Source organism: Oreochromis aureus, linkage group 6 (assembly GCF_013358895.1).
Source record: "Oreochromis aureus strain Israel breed Guangdong linkage group 6, ZZ_aureus, whole genome shotgun sequence".
NCBI classification, from domain to species: domain Eukaryota; kingdom Metazoa; phylum Chordata; class Actinopteri; order Cichliformes; family Cichlidae; genus Oreochromis; species Oreochromis aureus.
The window spans coordinates 23,163,316-23,183,789 of record NC_052947.1 but is presented as its reverse complement, the minus strand read 5'-3'; the positions used below and the strand labels follow the sequence as shown (position 1 = coordinate 23,183,789).

The following is a 20,474-nucleotide window of genomic DNA, read 5'->3' as shown; positions in this document are numbered from 1 at the left end:
GTAGTATAGTGCAATATCACCTTACTTATTCCACACAGTTATAGCTGTAATAAGCATTACGCTGACATTTTATCAGGTCTGGTATTTTTTTAGATAGTAAATAAACTCCCAGATTATGAGAATCGGGATAAGGTGATATAATCTATTAATAAAAAATAGCTATGTTGAATGATCTGCACTTTTAAGGCATTTTTAATCCTTTATCGTGCAACACTACTCACAGTAGAGCTGACGTATGACGCTCACCGCCCATCAGGAGCAACTTAGGGTTGACTGTCCTGCCTAAGGTGGAGGGGCCAGGGACTGGACTGCCAACCCTGTGATTTTTTTTTGACAGCTTTGTACAGAACCAAAGAATAGATTGCTATTTACTTCAGTCATCTGTATATTAAAAGCTTTTTAGGGCAATGTACTCGTTTAATCTCTAATTTAATTTTTTTAAAAACTGATTATTAAGTCATTACTCATATTATGCTTAAATGCCAGGGTTATTCTAATCATTCAAGAGGTCATCCTGCCCACTAGAGCTGCTAAGCCTCTTAAAGAATTCCATAAATCTGGTCTTTAATTAAGACTTTCAGTATCCCACATCGGTCACACAATCCAATTTCTGGCCTAAAAATATCTTATTTTAAAAATATTGATGCACGCCATCAAACGTAATGTGTTCTCAGGATTAAATCACGATTCAAGGAACGCTGCCAGGGAAATTACACCGCTGCACCCCTCAGTCAACGTAAGGAAAATTTCAGGTGTCTGGAGGGAGCGATTACAAACAGGATGTTTGTTGTCTGCTTGATTGACGTTGGACTCGGTGAATAAACCGACTTTGGCCTGTTTCAAAAGAACTATATTAACAACACGGGAAAAACACTTTTTCTTTTAACATCCAGTTTTTTATTTTTAGCAAACAGCAACAAATGCAAACATGCAGCAATATGTTGGGCAAAGACAGATGAAAGCATAATCCATCACAACACTTTTGATGCCGGGCAGTAGGACCGGCTAACGTCATTATGAATTATAAAGATAAAAATTAATCATCATCAACACTAGCATTTCCAGTTCTCAGTCGATAAATTTAATATTTGTTCTGCCACAGCCTGTTACATTTTACACTTCTTTTTATAGTTTTGTTTTCTTGAATAAAAGAAAGAAGCCACAAAGAAGAAAACCAATTATTATGGTCATTAAGTATGTTTAGCCGAAACCTAATTACACTGACTTTTATCAATTGTCAGTTCAGAAGTTAAAAGCTATCATCAACTATTTTTAATGGATAATGATTTTATATTATGTTTCAGCATTTAAAAAGTCATATCAGTCAATCCGTCAAATGAATTATTTTACATTTTTTGGTCTGTATTTACTGAATGTGTCTCACTCATGCAACATGATTTGAACAAATCTGTGCTCATGATGGGAATTTGTCCCCCTGTCTATGCACTGTTACAACCCAACACACTTGGTTTCTAAAAATGAGCCGCAGTGGCTCTCCACCTATACAAAGGTGATGTCAAACATCAAGGAGAACGAGCAGAGAGGAAAAGGGAACTGTGGCTCCAGTCCTACAACCATATTTGTAGTTTTGGTTTATGCATAAGCCGCATCCTGTCAGTTCATTATGCAGACCAGAGTGTACCAGGGCATAAACAAACACAAACACACTCTCACATCCAAATGCTCTCTCTCTCACACAGACACACACACACACACAGACCAAGAATCAGATGTGCAGATACACACATGTGTTGAATATGCAGACACATGTAACAAGAAGAGAGGGAGACTGTTAATTAACTAGAGCTCGTTAATTCTCTTTGAACCGACAGCAAGGAGGTTTACACACTAATTACCTTGATGACTGAGCCAACCTGTGCACGCACGCACACACACATTCTACAGACACAGACGCACACGGATGTGCGACTACTCTCACAGGCTGACACAACACATCTTGCAGGTTTTGAAAGTCTCACACTCGTACACGGCTATCAAACACAAACATAAATGTGAGAAGTCTCACTCATATGCATATACACACACTCACACACACAGTCTGCAACACGGTTTTTGCCCTGAAATGAAAGCTATATTAGGAACTCTTTTTTTTTTCTCTTCAGAGCTGCAAGATACAGATGGTTAAGTTTATTCTTAGTTCAGACCCATCATGCTTCCTTTTGATTCACTCTTTCGATCTGCCAGAAATAACTTCAGACCAACTTCCAGGATGGTCATATGTTTGTACAATATAGTTGCATTACATCCACACACACATATGAAAACATAGTCGATCAAATGCGGAAACTCACACTCGCTCACTTTGCTGTGCAGATGAGCGAAGCTCCCATGTCAGTATTGGACTGTAATGGCCCGTGTCAGATTAAGGGGAAGGGGTTTTTTTATGTCCTCCGTCAGACTCAATTAATACTCCATCAGGCATGAATTCATAGGCCACACTGGACCTTAGCCAGTTCATCCATGTGTGTGTTTTGAAACTAATAAATGTGTTTTAACATTCAGTTGATATTTGAGTATAGCACTATGTTACTTATTAAAATAATGAGACTTTTTTGAAGTTCCTCCTCCAAATTAGAGAAAGTGCACATGCACACACAAAAGTGCTTTTGTCAGTCAGGTTGGAAAACATCAAGGAGGTTTTTCAGTGCAAAGGTAGAAGCTGGCAAAGAAGCAAGGAGAGAGTAGGAGACACATCGCAGGTATAAGCAAAGGAGGCGGAGATGTGAAAAGCTTTTTAAGAAAGCCATATTCACAAAATAAAAAAGATGTTCAAATGGTTACTGGGTAGCAGAGGGTGAGTGAGAGCGAAAAGGAAAAAGTGAGACGACAATGTGAAGTAGCAAGAGGAGCTGAGGCAGAATGTGGAGTCATAGAATGTAATGACTAGAAGATGCCAAAATATGGGATTAGGCAAAAGAAAAGAAGCGAGGTTTGTCAATGAGGCTAAGGCAGAGGATGTGAGAAGACGCTGGAAAAGGGGGTTTTGAGAGTGTAGAGAAGTTATGGGTCAATAAAGCCCGCTGTGGGGAAGCAGAGAGGGACTCATAACGAGGTCAAGGACACATCATCGATCGCCACATCATAACGCTGACTGGCAAGGAGAAGAAAGGCTTGAGGAGGAGATGGAGGAAGTGAACAGGAGTCACGGAGGACAGAGGGAGAGCTATGCTACAGCTGTGGAGAGGGGGTGACTGTAGAATTGGCCGAAGCGAAGAAGGGGGAGAAGCGGGAGAGAAGTAGAAAATAAAAAATAACCAGGATGAAGGAATGAAAGGGGGCAAGTCTGGCCAGAAACAAGGTTAGAGGGAAATTGAATTAGACGGAATCGTGGCTGAACAGATCAGATCTGTAATAAAACACACAGAGAAGCAACCGGCACCAGTTGTGCAATAAGCTGCTGCTCACTCTTTGTAAATCAAGGCGTGCTCTGTGGTGCAAGCTGGATTTCTACACTTACACAGTAATCCTACCCCCTCTCATGTAGCTGGCATGTTACATTTAAGCCACAGAGCTAAGAATCCGATAATTAGAAGTACAGCTTTAAGAAAAAGTTTGTTAAGCCTTTGGAAAGGCCGCGATCTCTACATCGATTGCCCATAATGTGTTATCTGATCTTCATGTCACAATTATAGACAACCGCAGTCTGACTAGACTAGCAACATGTAAACAGCTGTGCTTTTCACGTCTTTATTGAGCACACTGAGTAATTGCTCAATAACCACATGAAGAGGACATGAAGAGTTTGTGTGCTGAATCAGATCTTTCGACACAGCAGCCGCAGCTTTACACTTTATACTAACTGCTCAATTAGCAAAGGTTGCTCACACGCTAACTTTCTTAGCATAGTAGCTAATATAAAGCATACTGACAGTGTTATTGTTACTTGTCATCTCACTATACCTCTGTTTACTGACGGCTTTGCCCTCTTGAAGCAAAATACCCAGTTGCACAAAAATACGATTATTACCTCTTTTCTTAAGTTGTGTATTTCCTCACTCAGGTAGATGTAATGGCACATCCTTGATGTTATTGAACACAATCAAAATAGAAGTGATTTTTATTTTATTCTGGACATTTTTCAGATTGAACAGGGAGAAATGTCAACTGTGCAATTATACTGGTTGAAATATCTTCTATTGTGTAAGATACCGAGCGTTTTTCTCAACTGGGCAAGAAAAGAAATTAACGGATTCGGGAAAGAGCTTCTGAACAGCAGACTGCGTTCTTAAAGTCAGCTTACCCAGTCTTTTATTGGGGGCTAGTTTGTTTTGTCAAAGTCATACATGAGAATATCTTTCTTTCTTTTTCCTGTTTTATATCCCTTGAACACGTGAAGGATTGCATGCCCCTCTTGTGGCCTTGTGATCAGAAATTATTATAATTTTTCATCATTATTTTCATGAAATAAATCTGTGATCATGAAAACACATCCTGCCGTAATGTTGAGTTAATATTATTTTATGATCAGAATGTGATCCCACATTTTCTTGGCAGAAAAGAGCCAAAATATTCCTTACTCATGTTCTCGCTGACTCTTTACACCCAGCTTCTACTCATTTATCCACTGTTCCCTCTCTGAGCTGTTGCCCCCTGTTTGAATAAGTGGAAAAGAGGTTGAGCTGCTTCAACTAAGTGAACGCTCTAAAAATACATTGCTCTGTCTGTGGAGAGTAAAAATGAAGCCACCGAGGTTCCAAGAACTACTGGTTTTCCATTAGACTCTAATGTCTCGTCTCTTTCCTCACCCTTGCACGTGCCTCCCATCTCTGTTGTCTGAGTCACTTTTTCTCATCCCCATTTTATCTGAACGTTGTTAAGAAGTGGCAGAAGAAACACGTGCTCCATTAATTTCCCGTTTCTGCTTAATTAATTTTGCTGTGTTCCCCTCTCATCTTGTCTTGTGCCTTCGTTAGGTGAACTCGTTCAAATGTTTCTTTTCTTTCTGTGTGCGCTTGTGTGTGTGTTTGAAAGAAAAGGAAGATTTGGTACGGTCCGGACTTTTATTGCAGCCCTCCATCAGTTTTTCTCCCCGATTATCCTGAGGTGACTTTCTGAGCTGACATTTTGTCCACCCTAATCTGCTTCCGTCCTCTGCTCAGTCACTTCCTCCCCATACGCTGCATGTTTCAAAGCAGATCGAGGTTGAAAGGGATGTAATTTTGTGACCAGATAAATGAGTATGAAAGGGGTTTGTGGGGGAAGGGGGGTTATACAGAAATGGGCTTCCTGGTGCAGAGTGATCCCTTCAGGCCAGACAGCGTCGTTTAACTTTCACTGATAGCCTCTCAGCGTGAACTTATAACAATCTTTATCCTCTCTGTCTCGCCCCAAAGTGAAAACCGCTCTGCTAACTAGACTGGGGTGATTTGAGCGTTAAAACTGGAGCAGGTGCGACGCTTAGTTTGCATGAATGATGTAATTCACTCCTGAAACCACTTACACTGCAGAACTAGATTGTTTGTTATTGATGGGAGATGGTTCAGTGGTTTGTGTCGCAAGGACGCGTCCAGCCTATTTTTGAAAGTTGCAGTTCTTATTTATTTTTTGCAATTCAGAGCTTAATAAATTTCTACATTATGATGAGTTGGCTTACTTCTAAACTAAGATAAAATGAAGGATAACGCTTGTCAGATCTTTTGATATCTCATATCTCTGGAACTGGAGCCCAAAGAGTATAAGGATGCAAATTGTTTAAAGTGGATCACAAATGTGTAGTTTTACATTCTTTTTTAAAAAATTAACCCTTTAATGCCTAGTGTATCATATTAAAATGCATTTTTTAGACTTCTACATCATCTGTGTCAACCCTCGTCACTACCCCCGAAAAACCTAAATAAATCTCACAATACATTTTAAACAATAAATAAAAAAATAGAAATAAAAAAATGCCAGGTGTAGCAAATGTGACATAAATTAAAACTCGGGCTTTACGGGGTTAAATAAATGCAGTGGATTTTAGTAAGTAAGCTAGTGCGAATTCCACATACACAGCAGGATGATCTAGTAGAGACTGGCTTGAGCTGAATACGCTGCCTGTCATTCATTTTGAAGGAACATGTCACCCTTTGCGCCAGAGGAGCTGTATGAGCCTTTGGATACACAGACAAGCCTTTTTAACTGGAAAGCGCATGCACTGCCGAGTCCCTATTTTGCAGTTTCAAAAGAGTTAACCACGCTCAGACCGAAATTTAATGGCCTCTTCCTTTGTGCATGTTCCACCATTCCAGCACGTTTCCGAAAAATCTGACCTACCAGTATTTGTATCTGAGAGACAGACAGAAAAATGGCAGGCCTTCACCCCGGCTTTTACTTTAGTCAAAAGCATCAAATCTGTGCATGTCCGTTTTTTCTTGCTGTCAATGAGAAAGATGTAAAATGTCACCAGACTCATCATTTAACATCCTTCTCTTATTTCAATACAGCGCTGAATGTTGTTTGTGAGCTTGAACTTTATATTACCCAGCTGCTACTACTAGGCACCATTCCAGATTGAAAAGCAACTTTCTCTGGCCAGTCCAGAGGTTTGTAAACATCAACCATGTCCAGAAGCCTTAATCTAAACTGGGATTAAAGGCCAACTGAAAACTTTGAGGGAGTGCCATGATTGGTTGGTAACTATTACCCTGCATTGTAGCAGCTAAGCCCATAATCAAGGCGAACATCCTCCGATAATCCCAATATGTCTTTGCAGACCCCTGCCCAACAGCCTAATCCTCAGATTTAGAACCTCAGATTAGGAATACTGGATGATTAATCTCATATTGTGCGTGTGTGTCTGTCTGTTTTCTGCAGGGGACCCTTCGCCGGGTGACCTTCTCGGTAGTGAGCCAACCACAGGACGGTGGTTGCTATGACAGTGGCCTGGAAGACTCGGAGACTCCGAGTAGCAAGAGTTCATCAGGGCCACGGTTGGGAGCCCTGCCGCTTCCAGAGGAAGGCTACGAGCGAACCACACCTGAGGGCAGCGTAGGGGAGGAGGAGCACGTGGAGAATGGTACACACATGGTGCATCAGAGCTCAAAAAGGCTGAGCGATGCATTTACTTGTATATGTTTTACTTTGATTGGACATGTTGATAGACACTATCTATGTCTCTCATTTTCTCTTTCCCTATTTCTCTCTCGCACACTCTCACCTCCTCTTTCTGTGCCATACAAACACACAATAACACTTTCATTAAAACCTCGACTTGCTGTCAAGGCCTCGGGAGTCTTTTCAGTCTTTCACATGATGGAAATCTGTTTTATACAAAAAACCATTTGTTCTGTGTGTGTGTGTGTGTGTGCGTGTGCTTGCCCCGCATATACAGAGTGTTTCTGAGTAAGATGTGAAGATTTTTTTTAATAAAAGCTAATGTGTGTTAGTATGTTATGCCAGAGAACCATCCCTGGCCTTGTCCAAGCCTCTGCTTCACCAATGAAATTGTGTTTTCACCTTTTTGTACAAAGTCTTTGTCAAGGATGGCAAGCGACAAAAAGAAGTTATTCTTTTGATCTTTTCACTCGTCTTTCCTCTGTATATGGTCATGCCAGGGCTGCAGCAACATCGGCAACAAGCCAGGGTCACTGTCACCTTGGTGAATAACTAGTTCTGTGGCTTTCAGTGAGTTTCCAGTTCAATGCTGCTTCTTGCCAGTGTGTGAAATCTTGAGGATTTTGTGGAGTTTAATAAGTTTTTGTCACGGTCAGATGGAGAAACGAATTGAACAGAGAATTCATTGTGTTGGCTTTAATTATACTGCACAAGTATGTGCTTGTTTGGTTTCACATGAAGTTACTGCTGCCGCTCTACATATTCAGTAAAACTTTGCTGGCAGATTACAGCAGAGATATCTCATTTCTTGCGGTAAATTCAAGTGAAGCCAAAGTTAGAAGCTTTAACAGGAAATGAACACATTACAAGACGTGACAAGACATGAAAAGACAAACGATTGGTTTTGCATACATAAGGCTACAATACATCAGCATTAAATCTCTGGTAGCCTCGCTAACCTTTTGAAAAAAGCACTGGAGGGATGTTACAAATACACATCCAATCAATTCCTTCCACATAAAGAAATTTAGTCTTGCCATTCAAATTTCTGATGATGAATTTCCTTTTCTTTTCAGTAATTTTTTTCTTTTTCTTTTTTTTGCTTTGACCTCACCTTTTACCTTTAATGTAATGCTGAACCGCACCTGATTTTCTTATACATTCTTTGGATGTCAGCAGTTTTTCTTTTTGCTCCAGCAGCATTTTTCCTTTAATTCAACCCCCTTCTTTGCAACCTTTGTCGAAAACCATCCTTTTTAAGCTATTTTCTGTCTTCCTGTCTCATTGTTCATCTCTCCTTTCTCTCTGGTACTTTTCATTTCCTTGTCTCCTCATCATTTGGTGGTCTAGTGTGTGGCACCGTGAGTCAGTTCATTGTGACATTCCCCTTTCACTCTTTTTTCACCAGTGTTTTCATTGTGATATATTACATGTTAAATTAAGGCAGAGATGTCATTTAACTTCTTTTGTTTCTTTTTTCTGTATCCAGATGCTAGACAGCTGCCAGATGTAGCTTTGACAGGGAAGTGTACCAGGGAGTGTGATGAGTTTGGCCATTCTGACACTTGTTGGATGCCTGTCCGCTCTTCGCCACGGCCGCGTCAGCGCCACGGCAGCGACCCCCCACGACTCTCGACCTTCGCCCCCGGAGATGACAACAATAATCTTCGCGGTAATGACCATGAGAGCGACAGTGAGAGTGCGGGAAGCGCGGGGAGCTCCGAACCCGGAGTGGTCGTCGGTGGAGAAGGTCAGAGATTACCTCTAGCCAATGGGGATCCGCTTGGCACCCTGGGTAGGGGAAACCACAACAGGAATATGGGTGATCACAACCGTAACCTTCTTAACCGCAAGATGACTTCTGCATCCTATGACACATTTAGCAGTGCTGGTTTCGGGAGACGCCAACAAGAGGAGGGAGGGGGAGAAGGCCAAAACCCACCTGAGGTTATACCACTGACGCGGACAGGAGGGGACTACAAGACCACATCCTGCCTGACCTTGTCACGCCGTGAGGTCTACCTGTGACATCAATGCAGTCCTCACCACTACTCCCTTTTCTGGAAAAAGAGGGAGGATTAAAACTTCACTGGCAAGTCATAAGCGTGAAAGGACTTGGAACCTGGGAAGATGTGAAACTGTCAGAAAAGATGTTTTCCAAAAATACTTTTGGATTCTGACTAATATTTATAGGCCCTTAAATGTAGAAAAAATTGGATGAACTCCTAGGAGAACCCTGAACAAAAAGAACACTTTTGAAAGCATTTTTTTTTTAAATACTGGTGAAAGTTAGCTACAGGCAAAGCTCCTCTTATGACAATGTGGAGGAGGACAATCTTCTCTTCTTTTTACCTGAATCCGATGCATGCCTGACCCTATCCCACAGAGGGAACTGTATGAAGAAGAAAGAGGCGGAGACGGTGTAAATTCTGATGCTATAAATTCCTGAGTGCGTATAAAAACTGAGGCTACAGCGGACCAGATTTGGACTCAACTGGTGAGCCATCTGCTGAAAAACCACAGAGGTTTCATCCAGTCAAAACAGATTAAAAAAGAAGTGACGGGTCTTTGATTGAGTTATTTGAATCTAATTCAAACCAATCAATTTTTCTAATGTCTAATCAACTGTATCATAACACAAGAGGGGGATATTAACCAATCAAACTGCTCATCTCTTGAGGATTTTCTGTCATAAATAGAGCGTAAAGTACCAACCAAGTGTGATCGCCGTAATGTTACACACTAGAAAAAAAACGTCAGGTGTTTAAAACACATACGATTCAGAACAAACAGCAACAATGTGAAAACAGACTTTTCTTACAATCAAATGTAATTTTTTCAGAATACAGTGTCCTCATAGTATGTCAGTAGTGCCACAGTATTCGGGCGTGTGTGAGAATATATGTTTATTATTTTACCTTTACACCCAGTCTGTATGTATATAGTGTATGTCAGTATTTGATAAAACAGCAGCATTATCTCTCCGCTGCTGTCCTTCGTTCCGGAATAGACTGAGGTGCTTAGTTCATTGCACATCTAAGGTATCCTAACGGTGTTCATGTATGATAAGTGTTCTCTCACGCACACGCGGACACACATGCACTCATACGCATGCAAGCGCTCATACACTGAGCATAGCATGTAAACACAAACATACAGTGCATTTACAGAATGTGGACGTGCATAAGGCCACTGTTTATGAACCGAGTCAGTGGCTGTGTAACATAAAGTATGTAATAACCTGCATTAACTTTCATACAGAAAAAATTAAGAACACGCAAACACAACACACACATACACACAGCATATTTAAACATAAGTCATATAAACACAATGCGTAGTTCATATGCACTATGTATGTATGTGCTTTTTTATCATAATTTTTTAACATTATCATTGAACTAGCTGTAGCATTTTGCCTGCTCCCCTCCATCCAGTATTTAAACATGAAATGTATTTAATAATTATTCATCTCTGACTGATGTGTGAGACTACATTAAAGGGAATTTCAGTGACATCTACTGTAAGTGACGATAGACAATGTGAAAACCGGAGCTATTCTGCTGTACGTAGGACTCATAGAAAAAACCAAACTTCTATAGCTTCTGTAAGAAAAAAAGGAAAGAAAAAAACTGCATGAAAGAAAGATTATGCTATCTTTTTTTTCCTCTCTTTTTTAAACCACACGCTTTTTTGAATACCACGCCTATTTGGATACATCTCTAGTAAATGTGTGTGCTCGCGGGGAAATGGAGATAATGATTGCAGCAAGGGAGTTAGCTTCAGTGGATGAGTTCGTTTCTTCTTTATCGTGGAGAGAGTTTGGAGTAACCTTGGGCCCTTTCGCTCACTTTGGCACAAAGGATGCCAGAGGCTATATATATATATATATTAAAAGAAGAACATAGTGAAGTGGGAACGTAAGACTTGTGCTGCGACCCGTTTCACCACGCAGTGCTGACCTGAACACGCCCATACTGCTGTGCTGAACTGCACAGATAACAGACTCCTTCACATTTTGTCCTTCCCATCAGCTACTGCACGACTTCGACACACTCTGCTGCATTGGGCTAAAGAGTGGGTGTGGATTGAGGCCAACACATCTTAATTCCCATCATCAGTGTGTGGCTCAGTGGTGTGATAGGGATAATAGGGTTAGGTCGTCCCTGTGGTCTTAATGAGTTTCTTTTCTCCTCTCTTCTCCTCCCTTGATCTGTTCTGATCTCATTAATGTCTGGATAGAGGAATGTAACACTGCTGGAAAATTGCCAGTGTGTCTCTTAATTTTTCTGGTTGTTTTCGGAACATAAGAGTGAACTAAGACATTTTTTTTTTTTTTTAAAAAGGAAGTAGGAAACAAACGTAAAGCCCATCTCAAATGTGTAGTAAGGTTCAGCTTACTCACAGAGTCGCGGCTTGACTGTCCCCTCACTGAAAGGTAACTGGACTGGAAATGAAGCAGGAATCATTGTGACACCTCCTTAGATTTTACAAGGATAAGAACACCTCCATGTGTGTGGGGATATACTTTGTATACCTGTATATATCTTTAACTTTCCAACTCTGTAAAAAACACTCTTTAGCTTCAACTCCACTGATGTATTTACTCCCAAAGCCTTCATTACTCCCAAATACCCCAATATGGCTGTTTACTGAGCTCTGTTTTTGATGGACTGTGCTGAGGATGTAACAAAATTCAAAGCCTAACATTTGGGATTTTTCGCTTCTTGGAGACTTCATGGGGATTGAAAACAATCATAATATCCTGCATGGTACATGTTCTGAGAGACAAAAGGACACGTGCTCATTCTCTGGGAGAATGAGTTGAGATAAATGGTTTTCAGACCCTTAAAGATCATCAAGAACCCGTGGAGAAACCAGTTTGTGAGTTTTGCAAAGAGACTCTTGAGACAGCCCTGCCTTTTAAAAGTGGCAAATATTTCTTCAAACTGCTGTTTTATGGCAGTTCCATGATGGCACCTTTCAAACACTTAAGAGTGGATTTAAGGGAACTTTATGTAAATGGTTCTGTGTGGGTGTGTCCTTTTTTTATACTGCACGTTTAAACATGAAGATGTTTCAGTCTACTGCGAAAATGAAGAGGGGAGAGAGACAGAGAAAGGCATCATGTCTGAGATCTGCCACCTACTAATCAAGACACTTTTGAGAAGAGACACTTCAGTGGACACCATGTACCTGTCATCCCCCTTGTGCTGTTACCCTAGCCATGTACAAATAAAGAACACTGTAGAACAGACAACCGGAAACCATAACAAACGATGGCATGCTTAAGGTTCAAATCTGCACTTGATAAAAAAAAGGAAAAAAAATGTTATTTTTGTTTTCCTCTTCTTTGTTTTCTTTACCTTAAGGGGTTGGCTCTGTTTTTTTTGTTTTTTTTGCCAATTCCCCCCTGTAATTACATAATGAACTAATTGCATTTGCTATGATGTGGAAGAAGAAGAAAAGCTCTTGACGAATGGTTTGGTATGAAGATTAATCATGTAAAAGTTTGACTTTGACATTAAAAACTTCAGACATACCCGTTTGGCTGTTAGCACTTTCACTCTGTTCTCAGATTATTTCACACAGTAACAATGAGAGCAACAGCAGGTGTGACACTTGTAATGACACCAAGCAAAACAACTTGCAATATTTTTTTTATCAAGAACTGAGACAAATGTTGGCAAATTTATTCATACCTACATTTAAAACTGCAGATTTTTGTTTTTTATTCATAGCAGTGAACTGATTACTGGTTGGTAATGGCCATCAATAAAGTCATTACTTACAGCGAATGGAAGCCGTACTTAAAAGTGGTTACAAAACTGGGGACAAGGCAATCTTTATTCAAGGTCAGCTTGGTCTAATTTCTCAGTTTCATAACAGCAAACTGCAGTTAAACTCTTCAGAACAATTTTCTAAGCAGACTGAAGTGTGGAGGTCATTCTCTCATTTACATTTTCCAAAGTCAAGAACGCCCAGTGAAGTTTAGCTTTCGTCTGCCTTCCTGTCGAACCAACAGCACCACGGTCATGCAATTATATGAGAGAGATGATACTTTTATTTTCTCCTACAATGTCATTTTTTGCAGCTGGCTGATATCTGAAAATTAGATTATCACTAAAGAAAAAAAGTTTATCACTAAAAGGTGGAACAGTCTATCAACTTTGTAATATTCTGCACTGGACCCTGTTACGAGAAAAGTTTAAAATGTAGAAGCAATTTGGATTTGGACTTATCTGAAAATGCTTCACAGGTGTTAACTGCTACAAAGATTAGCGTGAAGGACTTTAAAATGTCAAAACGAAAAAGAAAGGAAAAGAAAAAAGAGAAATCTGTGTTTGGTTTGAGTATGCAACGCTGACACCAGATGGTCATGCGCGGTATTACGTCAGTTTCCTGGTAGAGCTTTTTCTCTGTGTGTCATAACCCCTTCAAACATGCAGAAGTGAAGTACAATAATATTTTTAAGTCATTAAAGGCATTAACTTTACATTAAAAAAAAACATGTCATTTTCATTCAAAAGACTCATTTCACTGAACCAAAAATATTTGCTAAAGATTTTGATGTAATAAAATACCAAAATATGACGCACCTAAATCTTGGAAATGATCCTTTAAGAAAAGAAGGTTCTTCGTATTTATGTGATACAATATATATTTTACATGATAGATGTGATAACTCTTTAAACATTACTTTAGTGTTCTTGAAAGGAATTGATAATTTCAGAAAACAAGCACATTTTAATATTTGAGTACCCATTATCAGGGGCATTGCAGCTACTAAAAGTCAAATCCTGCACTCTACTCTGTTTAGCTTTGTCACAGAACAGCATGTTTTCTCCTGAACTTTGAGCTGGTTACAGCACTCATTATTTAATGCATTCCTGTTCCACAATTTGATTTTCAAACAATTCCAACTTATTATTCACGTCACGGGTTAAATTACTTTTGCTGTTTGAGAGACGGGCTGACAAAATTCAGTTCAAATGTGTCTTGTTTTATTTTTTCCTCTGGTGATGGCTTATAATGATCTCACATTTGATTTAAGGTTCAGTGAAAAAAATGTCAGTTGATGGACTCTAAAGTCATATAATTGTGTGCCCTTATTATCATCATCATTATCATCATCAATTAGAATAATCGCTTGTATTACTATGCAAGTGTGCCACCCATTCAACAAAAGGCTGTTTTCAACTGGAAAAATAATTATGAAGTGCTGACCACAGTTTTAAGTTTTCAGGAAATAGCCACCTAGACGTATTTGCATTCCTCAGAGGACGAATTCTTATGTAGCTGATAATAAAGTAATAAAAGCACACATTGATTAAATCATTTAAAAATATTAAGAACCTTCTTTGAAACATCAGAACCATCATATCAATCAACTGTTACTCATATAATAAGCAATAGCCATAAAAGGTTTTGTAAATGATAATTGGATAAGAAATTGTCTGCCATCCAGAAAAAGAGAACTTCAGTTAAGTTAAACTCTTCATTAAATTCAAGGGATACATCCGATTGATGTTCATTTTATTGATTTTAGAAAGATAGAAGAAAGTGTTGCGAATGCGCCCGGTGAAGTAAATCCCGGCATGTTAACCTCCTCGCACACTGCCCAGTAGTATATCAAGTGGTCTTTGGAGTTGTCAGGTGTTTTCAAGGGCTTAAGCTCACCCTTCTTCTGAGTGACAGAAAGCTAGAGTGAATTGCCTTTGAATTGGCTTTACATGCACAGAGAACCTTGGGCTCATTGCATCAAAGTGAAAAGACATATTGGTGTAATATGTTGAAATTCGCCTGTCTTATTCATTTGTGCTTTCCGATGAGAGGGGGTTTTTTTTTCAGATCCTATCAGAAGGTGTAAGAGTAGAAGATGTAAAGTAGAGTTCTGCAACTTGTCCACACACACACACACACACACACACACACACAACATTCAGGATTGGTAGAAGTGAAGATAAAGCATTAAGGATGCGATAAATTCTGTCAGTGCAATGTTCCTGTGTTAAGGGGAGCCTTGCAGCAGAGCTGTAAACATTATTTCTCGCCAATATGCCAGACAGATGATGTGAGATTTGATCCTCCCCGTCTTCCTCGATAGGCTGTCATTTATGTCTTTTCATCTTTTCATGGTCACACCAGCCTCAGCTCATCAAAGCTGTGCCATCAGCATTCTTGGTAGGAATAAGGAAGCAGGAAATAACACATATACAGCACATTTTTATATAAAAGCACGTCTTTTAGCATGATGGCATCTGCCTATACCTGCATGATAAAAGCTACTTTTCAGATGAAAAGTGGGTTATTCAAATGTTCCTAAATGTTTATGAAGCAGGATAAATATGCCAATTATATATTTCTATAAAATATGTAATGTATTTGGCAGTGCTCTGCTGTGCTTAGCTTTGCACTTGCTGTAATGTATGAAGACTGAAGGTATGTTTTAAGGCTAGTTTACACAGTATCAATGTCAGTTTGGTTTCCGATGTCAAAGTAAATCCAAAAAAGTGAGAATAGTCATTTCTGTAAAATGCATTAACGGCTTCTACGTGTTTTAGATTGCAGAGCCATGCCGTACCAAATGTGCGATGTCACGATGGTCACTATACCAGGACTTTATGATGAATAGTTTTCAGCAGGGAAGAAAAATACGCAATGCAGTATTTGTGGCAAAGCGGAACAGGTGGAACCGTTCTTCATAAAGATAAAAGAGAAACAGCTAAATCAGCATTTAAATTCATTGATATATGTTGTTAAAGTTTTGCAGTTATACATCCTGAATGAACACATTTATATTCTGTCCAATCTTTTAAAAGGACTTTTAAATTAAGGATTGATTTATACACACGTTTAAAAGTGAACTTAGGATTTCCTCACTGCATACTGATGAAATCTAACAGAACCTTTCACAGCCTCTGCTCTGCTTTTATGTAACAATCATGGGATTCTCAGACAACTCACTTTGACACTCACAAAGTAACGTTATTTCCATATTTGCAGGACCGCACTGCTTAGATTGGTGTAATGGTCTCAAGGCGAGACTACTTTTCAGTGTTTTTAATTTACCCCATGGGTCTCCTCAAATGTGTTTACTTTGTTTGTGCCATTTCCTCACAGATAAGTCTGAGCTCATAATCCGTAGGAAGTAATAAAAACCCTCTGTGTGTGTGTGCGTGGCTCTGTGTGTGTGTGTGTGAGTGTGTGTGGCTGATGACCTGCAGGTGGTGACATGTGATTTTCTGTTTCAAGTGATTGCAGGGATGTGATTGCATCTCCTGATTGACCATTTCTTCGGGTTTCCAAATGTTTCTTCAGTCTTTTGTTGTTTTTCTCTTTAACCTCACAAAATAAGGTTTGTGAGGGTTTTTTCACTTGTGTAGCTAATTGAGAATCAAAGTTGTGACAGCAGTCCAGTGTCGAAATTTTACTACATGTGGTTAAGTTTGCATGTTAGTAAATAACACCCCCACTCTCTGGTCTCTTGCCTCGTGAGACAGGCTCCAGCGCCACCCTGTGAAAACCTAAGTGGGATAAGCAGTACCATGACAGATAGATACGCCTTATATGTTACACACCTTGTTTCTATTTCCAGTAATTCGCTTTGACTGTTTTCATTTGGGGGATAAAAAAAGTACTGTAAAAACTGCTGCCCTAAAGCTTTATTTAAATAGATCATCCATATAGCAAATGCAGTCTCATCTATTACTCAAGTAAAGAGGACAAAAAAACATTGTTGCTCAAGTTTAAATCAATCTACATCCATTTCAGATTCTGAATATCTTGAGAGTCTTGACCATTTTCCCTAAAGTTCAGCATGGACAGCATCTAGTTTAAAGAACGTTTGTCTTTCTCAGGCAGATGTGATTTACTGCTGTTAAAAGCATTTGATGATGACACATTTAACATGGTGATGTGTAATCATGTCAAGTGGTAATGCCATTAATAATCAAACTGCATCCCTCTACTTCCTCCTCAGAAGGCAATCATCATTTTTGTAGTCTTGATAAATTTGTTGTTGAAATTAGGACTATAGTTATGATCCGTACTATCTCTGCAAAAATGTCAGTTTTAGAGCTACGAATGATGGACCATTCATTACCGCGTATTTTCTTTTGTTTTTGGATGTCACTCAAATTATCGTCACATTCTAAAGAGAACTAGCAGACTTTTTTGTTTATTGCACGGATGCTGGATGCAGCTCAAATATGCACTGCAGGGGCCTATGGGACTATCAGTAGTAGGACGAAAGCACAGCTGGCTCAGTAATTTGCCTGGATGCAGTCAATCCTCTGTTGTGCCCAAGAAGCGGTCTGTACTCTTTCAAGGGATGGGAAGTCATTGCATTGTTATGGCACCTGTTCAGACTTGTGTAAACTCTACGTACACACAGCCACTGTTTTACATTTCTGTGATTTCATCGCCTGCAGCACAAAATCGGAAGACATGCATAATTTCAGCCTCAGAAGCTCAATATTACATCCCTTTGGTTTACTCCCAGAGCAGATGGCAGCGGCAGCATGCAGGTCTCTGTTGGTCTCTGTGAAGGTGATGTTGTCTGGATTCAGTTCATCTGTACTAGAAGCCAGAAAATGTTCTTTTCAAATATATATATAGTCTGCATGTTGTAAATTAAAAATCTCCAAGCAAATGAAGTTTTAGTGGAAAGATCAAATAAATGTCAAACTATGTGCTATTACTAGTCTGCTTTATTGCTTTTACAAAATACTCCTATCTGTTACATACGACATAAAATTAAAATCTTTGACATTTCAGATTGCATATGATGAACATCTTTCTGACCTTTACATTTTTTTTATGATCATAGAAAGGGTAAGTGGATCCACTGTTTCTAAAGCAAGCCCCAGCACTGCTCTCCCTGCAGCATTTAAAGACTGTTTATTAATTTTCATAATTATCATTTTCACACCTGGTCTCCCTAAAACACAGCATGGTGTTTTAGGACTTTAGGAAGCAAGCGCAAATAAACCCTGGGACACTATAACGTATGCAACTGATGCACAGTGAGTGCAAAAGCAACCCCAATAAAGCAAACTCACTAAACAGCGCTTCCTTTGAGAAAACACTTGAGATCAAGTGATATCAGCCTCCAGATGAAATGTGGAAATTAAGTGAAGTAGAAGTAGCTGTTATTGTTGAGGACTGCAATAAAGGGAAATGAGCCTCCAGGGAACACAGATGGGTGTAGATATCGTACAGATGTAGCATAATTAATCGTATGCAACGTTTGGATGCACATGGCTTTTTGTCACACTAGTTGATATGTTTTGCGTAGTATTTATTGCTTACTTTAAGATATCGTGTGACATCAGTGAAAGTTCGCTGACTAATGCTGTGTGAAACTAACATGAGACAGTCTGCGGTCCATGCTGTTCCATGTTAATGGAGCAGGAGAAAACTACATAATGGCTGCTTTACTGTGTAGTTCACTACACTCATGCATCGGGATAAGCGATGTTTAAAACAGACTCACAGTGGATCACTGCCAGTCAATGCAAAGTTGTTCTGAGTGATAACCTTTATCCTGACATATCTATCTCAGTGTTAGTCCTCTTTTCCAGGATCACACTGTTCCAATCCATGGTCCCCAAGGTGTAAAAAATATATTGTCGGTGCTATGCTATCTCCTTCGCAGTCACCAGTCACTCTCCGCTCAAACCCCTGTTAGAGATTTTGGACTGCCTTGTTAGACAGCACTCTCCATCACTATCATCAAAACACTAAATGAGGAAATATCTTCTGGTAAAATGGTGCTCTATCCCTCCAATGGAGTTTCAGACATTTTTATTGCCAGGGGCCCTCACGTAGACTGGGAAACTGTCTGGGGTGTAGTGCACTTGTCTCCTGATGAAAGCTGTCTCCACCACCCTGAAATGGGTAAGCTGTTAAGAAAATGGGTGAATGGATGGATGGATGTTATTGCCAGGGCACGTTCAGGCTGTTCTGGCATTGCGTGGTCACCCAACAACAAACTAAGGGACTTTATGCAGGCTTTTCTTTTCAATTGTGGCCCATCTATAGCCTCTCTTTCATGAGTATTTGTCACTGTTAAGAGCCTGCCAGCTATAATATAAAAGTTGTGAAGGAGCACACGCTGCCATCCAGATGAAGTCCTTTCCAGGGAAAGGCCTCGCTTATTGTGGTCGGGCAAAACAATGCTAAACCACATTCGGAATGAATAACACCAGCATGCATGGCACAATATTAAAGGAGTCCAGATGAAAATCCACCCTGCCTGAAGTCCAGACATGTCACCCTTTGAAAACATTTGGCACATTATGAAATGAAAAACATAACAAATGAGGCCCCCAATCTGTTGAGCAGCTGAAATCCTAAACAGGCATTTGAAAAGATCTCCCTTTCAAAGCTAATTGCTCTCAGTTCCCCAATACTAAGTGGGTACTTTTAAAAGAAGAGGTAACAGGGGATGCAATACAATGCTAAAAATGCTCCCTGTCGTGACTTTTTGAAATGTGCTGCAGGGGTGAAATTTTAAAAATAGCATTTATATGTTCTTTAGCCATCCCTTCTTTCTTTTGAAATGCAGTGCTTAAAAAGTTTTAGGAAAATATTCAAGTTGAAGGTAAAAGAGGAAGTGTGCAGACCTAAATAACATCTAACATATCTGAAAGTTATGTCCTTAAGAAACAGGGGGACAGTTCCTGAAAGACCTGACATAGGACCTGAGACATGCATCTGACCCGTATTCTGTTCACCAAAGCCTTATCAGAAATTGTCTCATTGGAAGTGATGGCTGTCATGAAGCCGTTCTTAAGGAAGGGAAGAAGGAAGAAAAGCCTGAGGTATGCCAGCAGAACACATTCAGTCATGGATTGGTTTCCCCAGAGCCCGGACCTCAGCATTATTGAAGCTATGTGGGTTCGTCTTGACAGAGAACAGAACAAAAGGCAGCCAACATCCAAAGAAGAGCCTTGGATCTTCTTCAGGAAGCCTGGAGAACTATTCCTGAAGACTATATAAAAAAAAATTACAAGGAAGCTTGCCAAACAGAGTATATTCTTTGTTGAAGAATAAAGGCAGTCATACCAAATATTGACTCTCAGGCTCATTAAAATTTTACAAGCTATGTTTTTCTCATATATACTATATGCCCATGTATCTATTTCAGTTAATCCTTGCACCTATTTCCCATTTCCCAGCAAAACATAAAGAAATGAACGCCAGCTTGAGACTTTTGAACAGTACTAGATATTTGTTTTACAAAACAACAAACACTGATAGTTTGCATATTTGATATGTTACCTTTGTTCTACTTTTAATTAAATGTAAAGTTATTCAGAGTCCGTTCTGTTTTTTATTTTAAACAATGCTCCATTTTGTTAGAAATAGGATTGTTTAAATTGTAGTCTATATCTCACAGACAAGAGTGAATATGG

The 20,474-nt window shown here is 39.6% G+C and overlaps 1 protein-coding gene across 1 annotated transcript in view; it reads left to right on the top strand.

Annotated features, from left to right (window-relative positions):
- Positions 1–12,619, top strand: part of pcdh7a (protocadherin 7a) — a 40,409-nt gene extending 27,790 nt beyond the window's left edge. The window contains exons 5-6 of the mRNA XM_031747050.2: positions 6,814–7,015; positions 8,543–12,619. Coding sequence (XP_031602910.1) covers positions 6,814–7,015; positions 8,543–9,081 — 741 coding nt within the window. The 3' untranslated portion in view covers positions 9,082–12,619. The remainder of the gene's footprint in view (positions 1–6,813; positions 7,016–8,542) is intronic.
- Positions 12,620–20,474: the final 7,855 nt, after the last annotated feature.